Source organism: Alexandromys fortis, unplaced genomic scaffold (genome assembly GCF_014885135.2).
Source record: "Alexandromys fortis isolate MF-2015 unplaced genomic scaffold, M_Fortis_MF-2015_v1.1 scaffold_92, whole genome shotgun sequence".
NCBI lineage: Eukaryota > Metazoa > Chordata > Mammalia > Rodentia > Cricetidae > Alexandromys > Alexandromys fortis.
This window is the reverse complement of record NW_026067972.1, coordinates 6,281,195-6,292,167: the sequence shown is the minus strand read 5'-3', so window position 1 is coordinate 6,292,167 and position 10,973 is coordinate 6,281,195. Positions and strand designations below refer to the sequence as shown.

General features: G+C 46.9%; 1 protein-coding gene across 1 annotated transcript in view; it reads left to right on the top strand.

Annotated features, from left to right (window-relative positions):
- LOC126509797 (phospholipid-transporting ATPase FetA-like) overlaps positions 1–10,973 on the top strand; it is a 74,080-nt gene extending 63,107 nt beyond the window's left edge. Inside the window, exons 19-28 of the mRNA XM_050155907.1 lie at positions 1,393–1,504; positions 2,738–2,843; positions 3,167–3,314; positions 3,820–4,003; positions 5,462–5,685; positions 7,086–7,169; positions 8,042–8,287; positions 8,423–8,561; positions 9,735–9,865; positions 9,961–10,973. Coding sequence (XP_050011864.1) covers positions 1,393–1,504; positions 2,738–2,843; positions 3,167–3,314; positions 3,820–4,003; positions 5,462–5,685; positions 7,086–7,169; positions 8,042–8,287; positions 8,423–8,561; positions 9,735–9,865; positions 9,961–10,146 — 1,560 coding nt within the window. The 3' untranslated portion in view covers positions 10,147–10,973. The remainder of the gene's footprint in view (positions 1–1,392; positions 1,505–2,737; positions 2,844–3,166; positions 3,315–3,819; positions 4,004–5,461; positions 5,686–7,085; positions 7,170–8,041; positions 8,288–8,422; positions 8,562–9,734; positions 9,866–9,960) is intronic.

Genomic DNA, 10,973 nt, shown 5'->3' with positions numbered 1-10,973 from the left:
ATATAGTATGTTAGTGGTGAAAATATTACAGGAAAAATGAAATGATGTCAGAGAGAGAAGCACTCTCTCGCTATGCAGACCAGCTTGTCACACACTGTGCAGGCAATAGGAAAGACCCCAGCAAGGACAGGCTTGACTTGTTAAGGAGGAGATCAACTGAAATGGGATGAGTGAGGGGGCAGAAGGTGAGAGTCCTCCCTGGCCAGGGTGACACCTGATACAGAAGGAAGCCACAGGAGGGTTGGAGCAGAGAAGTCATGTGACAGCCTCTCAAGCCACCACTCTGCAGAGCAGCTGCTGAGAAGGTGGTCACCACAGGGCTGCACGCACTTTGCCAATAGGGTTTGGACATGGGTTGGATTGTAGGCGTAAGAAAAAGAGACGTTAAGAGGACCCTGAAAGGTGTGTGTTTGCTTCTTACCAGACTGACCAGGCTGGCTCTACTAGAAAAAGAGAAATTACTAACAGCCAAAACAGCTGGAGAGATGGCTCAGTGGTTAAGAGCACTGGCTGCTCTTCCCAAGGTCCTGAGTTCAATTCCCAGCAACCACATGGTTGCTCACAACCATCTGTAATGAGATCTGGCGCCCCCCTCTGGCGTGCAGGCATACGTGGAGTCAGAATGTTGTATACATAATAAATAAATAAATCTAAAAAAAAAAATTCTAACAGCCAAAACAAACAAAAAAAGCAAACAGTAGAGACCTCAGCTTCCCTTCCCCCTGCCTTAGTTTACCCGTCTCCCTGCTCCTCAGTTTGGTTGTAGGGCTCACGCCCCATGTCAGCACCTTAGGATACTATAAACAGAAGGCTTAGTGTTAGAACAAGATTCTCCTGACCCAGTGAGGTGGGAAGTCTTGAAAGCCTCGGGTGCTCTCAGGGGAGTCAAACCCGCTCTGATACGAGAAGTGAAGGCTTGTTGTGAGCGCATAGCTTCACATAGGACTTGGACAGGTTCTTCTGTCTCCAGTTTCTAATGCTATGTCTCTAAATTTGATTTCAGTGTGTGGTTAAAAAAAAAACTGCATAAAAAAAATAAAAAACTGCATGTTAAGAGGCCTTATCCTTTCTGAGGAGGGGGAGGGGTAACTGTGGTTGGTATGTAAAATGAATAAAAATAAAATAAAATATAAAAAACCCTGCATGTTCCAGGTGTGGTGGCACACCTTTAATCCCGGGCAGAGGCAGGCGGACCTCTGTGAGTCTGCAGCCAGCCTGGTCTACAGAGTGAGTTCTAAGACAGCCAGGGCTGCACAGAGAGACAACAGCTGTGTGTGGCAGAGGCGTGGCGTGCTGCCTTTTCCCTCTGGGACCCTCCCAGCACAGGCAGTCTTCAGGCTGCACTTAGCTCTCTCATCCTGGACCTCACTCACCAGTGTCTCCTATCTGAAGTTACTAGGGGCCACAGCCATAGAGGACAAGCTTCAAAGCGGAGTACCTGAGACTATCTGCACCCTGACCAAAGCCAAAATTAAGGTGTGGGTTCTAACTGGAGATAAACAAGGTAAAGGAGACGACTGGCCTGGACAAGCCCCTTTCTGCCCGGTCAACCATGTTTCCCTTCTTCGTTTGACGAAAGCTTGCCGGTTACCTGGCTTCCTGTCCACGTTTGTATGTGATTTGTCGTTTACTTTGGATTGGAGGTCACTGGTGACATGACCCATCAGGAAGGAATGGACAGCTTAAGCACTTTATAGTGCTGTCTTTAACAGCCCTTTCTGTTGTCCCGAGATCTGTTTTCTTACCACCTCCCAGCTTCCCTCTGAAAACCCCGACTGCTGCCACCCTCCTTCCCTACCGTCTGTCCGCTCTCTCTGCCTCTTGTCCTTACTAACTTCAGCGTCGTCTACATGTAACCATCAACTTAACTGTCTTCACATAAACTAACTTCATATTACGCCTCTGCCCAGGGACCTGCAGTGACTTCATGATGCAAGCATCCCTTTGGCCTTCCAGGACCTAGGTGGTCTGTTGCTACTCACATGTCTTTATCTCCCCTGTTGTGACCTTTATTTTCATGTGTCCCCTAAGCTCAGTTCTTACTCCTGGGTTTGGGTTGTTGTCCTACTTAAGGTAGCTTTGCTTCTCCTACACAGTCCTATGAATCCTTCAAGAATTTCCAGTAAGAAATTTCTGGAAAAAAATGCATCTTTCATGTGCATTCTCATTGCACTTGGGCATTAATTTTATTTTTATTTTTTCTTAAGTATTAATTTATTCCAAATCTGAGGTTTCTTAATATAAAAGAAATGATGCAAGTTGAGCATGTCTCTATCCTCATAATATTTAGCATAGAAATTGGAACAATACTTTCAACAAAACACATCCACAGGCAAGCAAGATGACCCAGAGTGGGAAGGAGCTTGCCACTAGGACTATGACTTCCTGACATCAATCCCTGGAACCCATATGACTCCTCCAAGTTGTCCTCCAACCTCCACATGTGTGCTGAGGCACACACATACACACTCACCAATAAGGAAAGGCCTTTTAGAGAAGACTAAGTCTGGATGATCCTAGCTACTCATAAACAAGCCCAAAGGCAATGCCAAGTAGAAACTCACCTATTACTGTTAGGCTACAATCTCCCCTGGCTCATGAAAAACAAATTTTATTTTAATGGATCCAGAGCAAACATGGACGGATGGGCTCTGAGCCTGCTACCCCTGTCCAAGTAGCTTGCCCTAAAGACTCTGTAAGGACCAGTCAAAATGAAACCATGTTCCCTTTTCCACAGAGACTGCTGTGAACATCGCCTACTCCTGTAGGATATTCAAGGATGAAATGGATGGGGTGTTCGTGGTGGAAGGCACAGACAGGGAAACAGTTCTGCAAGAACTCAGGTACACGTGGGAAGGCAGCCTGAGTCCTGCCCCCAGATGTGGCCCCCTCCACAGAAGGCGCAGAGAAGAAATGAGGAAAGGGAAACAAACAAACGCCCAAATAGCTGAAATACTTTTATAAAGAAGTATTTGGCCTACAGGACCTAGAGTGTGGGTGGGGAAGTGGAAAGGCTGCAGCAAAGGCCTCGGAGAAGGTGAGTGTAAGACTGTCTGCTGCTCTGCAGAGGCCTGGGACCTGCCTTGTCCACTTTACCTTGGACACTTTTTCTTCCTACGCTGTATGGCTTCAGATGAGACTCTGACCACAGTTTTTTGGTTTCCAGGGCTGCAAGGAACAAGATGAAACCTGAGTCTCTCCTGGAGTCAGATCCTATAAACATTTGTCTTGCCAGGAAAACCAAAATACCTTTCAGAATGCTCGACGAGATGCCCAACGGCAGCTTTGGCTTGGTCATCAATGGCTGCAGTCTGGTGGGCAACACAGAACTACCTCTCTGCTCCTTTATTCTGAGTCCTCTACCCCAGGTCCACCCAACTCCAGGAAACTAAACCTTCTCTATTGCCCTCCCTGGGGTATCAGTCCCTGAAAGACATCTTTCCCCAGGCTACTCTAGATAAGCGTATACTAAGAAAGTGAAGCCAAAGAGAAGAAGAAAAGTCTTCTTTATTCTTTATTCAAGTTTTTCCTACTAACATGGCTTGCTGCTTGGGGTAAAGGGGAAAACAAGCAGAACAGGACTCTTCAAATTCACTTGGCCTAATGACCCAATGAGAGGCCATAAATGGTTTCCCACTGGAGGCCAAACCAGATGTGAGGGAATAACTCACATCTAGAATGAACTCAAGAAGTAGGCCCTGTCAGGGGTAGCACACCTTCTGAGGAGCTAGGCTTGCCCTAGGAAGGAGAGGACAAAGGGAAGGTCCGCCTGAGAGACTGTGGGGTAACACCTTGAGTAAGTGTGTCTTGGCGCTACAGGCCTATGCTCTAGAAGGGAACATGGAGTTGGAGCTGCTGCGGACGGCATGCATGTGCAAGGGGGTAGTCTGCTGCCGGATGACACCCCTGCAGAAGGCCCAAGTGGTAGACCTGGTGAAGAGATACAAGAAGGTGGTGACACTGGCCATCGGGGATGGGGCCAATGACATCGGCATGATCAAAGGCATGTGAGGGGAGGTGGGCAGTAGTCCCCACCCGTGGCCTATCCCTCCCTTCCTCCATGGGCAAAACTGCTCTAAATGGTTTTTTGCTGTCAATTCACTGACTCCAGCTCCCACCTGACGTATAAAGTGTGTGACTGATGTGTGCAACCCCACTCACACCCCGTGCACTGGTGCTCTAACTGAGTCCACGTCCACAGGCATGCACTGGGTCAGACTCGCTCGCTGATGCAGTGACGGTAACCCCACAGGAACACATGCATCCCTACCCTTGCATCACAGCAGGCTGTGTAGCTACTGTGCCATCCATCTGAGATGGCATCAGCTCCACAGAAAGATCCCCTGTGCAGGAGTCAGGCTCTTTCTTTCTGTTGAAGTCTGCGGGCTCAAGGTTGTGCTCCCTAGAACCTGCGGGGGCTCCCCTGGCTGGAGGGGAGTAGGTGATTTACTGAACTTCATACCAGTAGAAGCAAAGAGCTGAAATTTTCCGGTTTGAATTCCACGTATGTGTTCAGAAACGTGTTGATCTGTGAGGTATAAACAAAATCTCATACAGGAAGCACCACCAGGTAGTCTAGCCTCAACTTCAGTTCTAGAAAGTGTTCTTGCTTCAGCATTGAGACTCAGAAACTTCAGTTGTCCTGGCTAAGCATAGTGGCACATACCTTTAACCAGCACTCAGGAGGCAGAGGCAGGTGGATCTCTGAGTTGGGGACCAGCCTGGTCTGCAGAGCGAGTTCCAGTGCAACCAGGACTACACAGAGAAACCCTGTCTCGAGGATGAATGAATGAATGAGAAAAAAGACATTTCAGTTAACCCTATTGAGCAATAATGTAGCTATGTGCATGAGAAAATCAGTGAAAAAGACCAGAACAGTGAATTGTGAGAGTAATTAAAACTTTTAGAAAATTTGGTGTCTTATGGTCTATCAAATACAATCTTGCTTTTCTAGCAAAATTCACTTTAAGTCCCCCCAGAGAGTTTATTTCTCACTAACAAAGTATATACATTGCCTATCCCTCTGAATAGCTGGGATTTTGCTCCTTGGATAAATGTGGGTGATTAAATATTGTATTAGATTGGCATTCACCCTGTATTCTTAATTCATTTAAGTAGCTTCTGTGGATAACAAGGGATTTAAATCACAACTATCTGATTAGTAAGAAAGAATTCAGGTGGCTGGCACGGGCAGAGGACAACCTTCTAGTGCTGGCTCCACCAAGCAATCTTAAATGACGGCACCCAAAACAGAGTGCAGAGAAGGGGCTTCCCAGCATGTGGGGAAAGGGCGATCAGTCAAAAAAGACTCTACTGTGAAGGTGCCATTTTTAACTGGGTCTAACAGTCGTCCCAAATGTAAAATAAAAGTCTTGTATCTCCACGCTCCCTTTTCACTTCCCAGGGTAAGATCCCAGCAAACAGTCTTCCTGTCTTAGGAATCTCTGGGGTTTCATTGCAGCTGCCAATATTGGGGTTGGCATCAGCGGCCATGAAGGGATGCAGGCCATGCTCAACAGTGACTTTTCCTTCTGCCAGTTCCGCTACCTTCAGCGCCTCCTCTTGGTCCATGGCCGCTGGTCGTACAATCGCATGTGCAAGTTTCTCAGCTACTTCTTTTACAAAAACTTTGCCTTCACACTGGTGCACTTCTGGTATGCCTTCTTCAATGGCTTCTCCGCACAGGTAAGAGAAGGCACCGTTTTCCTTCTCAGTGTGTGTAGTATATGTGTAGTATATTTGTATCCCTCTCCTCACCCTGTATTAATCCTGCTGTCCAAACCTACATTAGCCTTACATTTCCACATCATGACTGTTACCTTCAGAACTCTCCCAGGAGCTACACTGAACTAGACATCTCAACATAAAAAAAAAAGAAAAAGAAAAAAAAGAAAAATTGGAGGATCTGGATTTCTCTTAGCATCCAAAGTCATATTTTTGTTTTTGTTGTCCATAATATCTTAACAATTCTCTACTTTTACTATTTTTAGATTTTTTTATTTTATATGTTTGAATGTGTTGCCTACATGTATGTATGTGTACGTATGCCTGGTGTCCTCAAAGGCCAGAAGAGGGTTTCAGATCCTTGGGAACTGGACTTCTCCACTTTTAAATACTGGTTTTAATTTTGTGATTATAATATGGAAGAGCCATCTTTATTTTTAAATCATCAGAATCATAAAGTATAATAGTTACATTCTACATCCTTCCAAGGTACTGTGCAGTGGTTATATTTCAAGTCTGTAGATGAATAATGACAACAGTCCAAATATATCATCCATGCAGCTTAGACTAAATACTGGGCAAGCCTCCAGGAGCTTCTTGGGTCATGACAGAAGCTCCAGGAGTTTCTTGGGTCTCTTGTACTTAGAACTACAGCTGCCCAGGAATCCCTACATACACAAAATTGTTCCTCTGGTAAATTAATGTCACATGTGAATATGAAACCACAACCTTGCATGGAAATGTAGGTTGTGATGTTATAAGAAGAGCCCTTTGTCCTATGAGAAGTCTTTCAGGAGTCTCTTGAGGAATCCCAAGAAAAACAACGCGAGGACTGGTTATCTCAGGAGATGTCTACACCAGTCAGCAGACGGGGTAGACTGGTTCACCCCAATCCTAGTCAGGCCAATTTGGTCTGCGGGGGTGGTCTGACCTCCCGTGGACAGTGAGGAAAGCAGCCCTCCCTAGGTTCCAGATGGAACACTCAACTGGAGAAGCGTGATTGCCCTGTTAGTAAATGTTCAGGGCCACAGAAGCCAATGCAAGCCACCAGGCAGATAAAGAAAGGAACCTCAAGCTTCACTGGTCTAGAGGTTCAGGACCATGGCTAGCTTTCCCTGGAAGCCTAGCTGTGTCCTCTCTGTACCCAGAGGGACAGTACAGGTCAACCTTGGAAGCTCAGCATGGCCTTGCCTCAGTCTAAGATGTGGGCTCTAGAGTAAGATCAAAGAAAGACTGGGACTCTACCTAGATTTCAGTCATGCTGGGCAGGGGACCAGGAGAGGGTTGCATTGGACCTGGGAGGTAGAGCTGGGCTTTATGAAGAAAGTAATCTAAAAACAATCTCCTTGGTTCTCTTCCAGACAGTTTACGATACTTGGTTCATCACCTGCTACAATCTGATTTACACTTCCCTCCCTGTCCTCGGCTTGAGTCTCTTTGAAAAGGTAATACCCGGGAGCAGGGCTCTTAGACAGGGCTGAAACCCTGGACTCAGATGAGGAGGGAAACGAGAGTGAGCTCTCCAAGGTCAAATGTGAAGAGAATAATTTCTAGAGCAGGGAAAGGAGCTGATCCCCTGACAGGCATAGGGTGAGGAAGGAATCCTCCAAAATTTAATGAGAGGAACAGAACCATTAAGCCAAGACTTGGTAGAGCAAAGAAATGAGAAAGGAGAAGCCTATTCAGAGGTACTAGGATGAGACCACCTGCTGCAGGAAGGCCCCAGTGAGAGTTCTAAAGGCCAGCCGTGGGGCTTTGGGCACGATACCTTATGTCACAGGGAACCAGCCAGGGCTGGCTCTGTTCCTCTTAGAGAGTCCCTCTGTAGGAAGGGTCTGAACCCTCTTCTCCCTGAAGCTTCTACTCCAACCTTCATTCTGGGCAGTAGAGTCTCAATAGATGAAGAGCAGCTTCCAAAGGACTTGCTAATTCTAAGTGATTTTCCTGCCTCTGCCCACTGACTTGACATAAAAACTTAACAAAAGGAACACTTCTACCTGGAGACCTATACCCTAGTTCCACCCCTCTCCCACACTCCAGCCCTCCCTTTTAGCTGCCCCTGAGCCAAACTGCCCCCTTTGTCACTTTGTCCTAAGTGCCTCCAAGTGCTTCCCAACTTCCTGTCTCTGAGTTTTCTTCTACTACAGGTCCTTACCTAGAGAGGACTGTGGTCACTGCCTGTTCTCTGGTTCTGCTTCCCAAGCACTCCCTGAGGAAATGCCTTGGCAGCTTGGCTGCAGACTGAGGGAGGCAAGACACCCCTGCTCTGAGGAGATGGAAAGTTCCTGACGGTCTCCTTCCCCTCTGATGTTACCAGGATGTGAATGAAACATGGAGTCTGTGTTACCCAGAGCTGTATGAGCCAGGACAGCACAACCTGTATTTCAACAAGAAGGAGTTTCTGAAGTGTTTAGTGCATGGCATCTACAGTTCCTTCGTGTTGTTCTTTGTCCCCATGGGCACCATCTTCAACTCAGAGCGCAGTGACGGAAAGGACATCTCCGACTTCCAGTCATTCTCCCTGATCGTGCAGTCCACCTTGATCTGGGTGATGACAATGCAGGTGTGGCCCCTGGGAGTGGGGGCAAGGGGCCGGGTGGGAAGGGAAAGAGGGCAGGGAGCGACTTCCATTACAGGCTTAGCCAGTGCAAGTGGCCGACAAGTTGTACAGCATTGCCCATGAGCCGGTGCTTTTCAGATCGCCCTGAGGACAAACTTCTGGACGCTGATAAGCCATGCCTTCATCTGGGGTAGCCTGGGTTTCTACTTTTGCATCTTACTCTTCCTGTGTAGTGATGGCTTATATCTAATGTTCCCCAGCACCTTCCAGTTCCTAGGTAAGACCCTGACCAGCAGGTGTTTGGCATGGGGGAGGCCTAATAAAACGCTAATCTAATGTTTACTGAGAAACTATGCGTTACATACTTGGTGCTTAGCTAGAGTATTAATAGATAGAGTCTCTGCTCCAAAGGATGCAAAGCCTTCCTAGGAGAATAGTTCACTTTAGAATTTCCAATTTTGTTTTCAAATATCTTAGATTATTTGATCTTCACAAGTCTCTCTTGAAACAACAGGGCAAGAATTATTAGCAGAATTTTGAGGTTTTTTGTTTGTTTATGATTTATAATTTTTATTTTATGTGCATTGGTGTGTGTTTTGCCTGCATGTGTGTCTGTGCGAGGTTGTCAGATCCTTGGAACTGGAGTTACAGACAGGCATGAGCTGCCATGTGAGTGCTGGGAATTGAACCCAGGTCCTCTGGAAGAGCAGCCAGTGCTCCTAACCACTGAGCCATCTCTCTAGCCTTTGTTGTGTGTGTGTGTGTGTGTGTGTGTGTGTGTGTGTTCATTTTCAATTGAATGACTTGAAACTCCAGTGCAAACAGCCTCACTGTCTTACATTGCTCTGCTCTCTTATCACGTGCAAAGACTGTACATGTGTACTTGCTGTCTGCCTCTTGGCAGACCACTGACTCATTTTTCTTCTCCAAAGCTTTCGATTCTTTTTTAAAATTTTATCACATTCATTATGTATTTATTGGGCATGTGAGAGACAGAAATAACAACTTGAAGGAGTTGGTTCTCACCTTCTATTAAGTGGGGCCCAGGGATGGAACTCAGGTCGTCAGGCTTGGAGGCATGCTAACCTCTCAACTCTCTTGCTGGCTCCAGTGCCTTCCACTCATTTTTGCATGAATGCACTAGGATGCCCTTACAGCCCGCCCTTCCTCCTGCTCTGTCCAGCCCTGCCTTTAGAGGGAGACAAAGGTATGTGAATTGCATCAGCCCCCAAAGCAACTGTTTCCCAGGAAGGGGAAGCTACTGCCCCAGTAGCTGTGCAAAGGGAAAACATATGACTTTGTTCGCATGTATACTACTTCTTAAGGGCCTAGACTGTCTGGAAATCAGTACCTTCCTTCTTGGGCCTGGAGATGGAGCAGTGCTCTGGCTGATTTCTCCCCACCCCTAACTCTATCTTCACCCTCTCCTTTCCGGGTTCACTGTTTGCAGGTGTGGCCAGGAACATCCTTAACCAGCCACAGATGTGGCTGTGTCTTGTGCTCAGCACCGTCCTCTGCATGATTCCTGTGATTGGATACAACTTCCTCAAATTGCTCCTCTGGCCTGTCAATGTGGACAAGGTGAGTGGAAGTGGGACCCTGCACAGATGAAATTCACCATCCCCTCTGTCTTGGCCTCTGTTCTGAAAACCTTGTCCCCCGTGCTCTGGATATAGGTTTTGAACAGGATTCATTTCTGCTTGAAACATCCGCTGCCACCCCCAGTCAAGACCAAAGTAAAACACCCAAGCCTTCGACGTTCTGGCTATGCATTCTCCCACAAGCATGGCTTTGGAGCCCTCATCACGTCTGGCAAGACACTGAAATCCAATGCCGTCAAAACAAGCAAGAGGGCCTTGTAAAAAGCAGACGCCTCAGGAAAATCTCAGTCAGTCAGCCATTGCTCTTCCTTTCTTGTATTTATGCAACTCAGTAAAAAGAGATTGGGATCTTTAGACACCAGCATAAAGCGACTCCAGGGCTTCAGTTTCTTCATTCCCAAGAAAGCTGTACCCAGGAAAGGCAAGGAAAGTGGTACCAGCCCCCAGATATCAGCCAGAGTTACAGCATTTCAAGAAACAGCAAGTTGAAGCCTCCTGTCGTTCCTTCCATATCGTAATCCTGACAAGCAAATGTGGAAGAGGAGAAGAGGGGCAACAGAAAAGAAGGTAGGGCCTAAGGGCCTCAGTTTGGGCCCTGTCTCTCCCTTACCCAGAGCAACTATAAACCTTCCCAGAACCCCACAGGAACATATCCCCACCCGGACACCGTTTTCAGATTTATCTGGAAGAGTCAGGGTGCCAGGGTGAACGTTTGGCTGGCCCTGAGTAGCAAAGGAAGAGGGAGCTGGAAGACTTAGTCTGAAGAAGCCAAAGGAGAATTTCTGGACCAAACAGAAAAGAAGAAGAAAGGAAAGAAATGGGAGGCGGGTCCTGCCTGGATAGGACAGCGCAAAGTTTTGCCTTCCCCTTTCTGACCCCTTTGATCTAAGAACTGAGGTGTATTCAGGCATTCAGAGCAGGAGGGGAACAACCCAGGAGATTTAAAGATTAATTTCTGCATGGGATGTAAGCCATTGCTGGTGAGCATTTGTCTTCCATAAAATGATTTTGAGAAGAAATTGTATGTACTTGAAAAAAAATGTTTCCAAGAAGTTTGTGGAGAAATGAATGGAGAAATAAATTGCTTA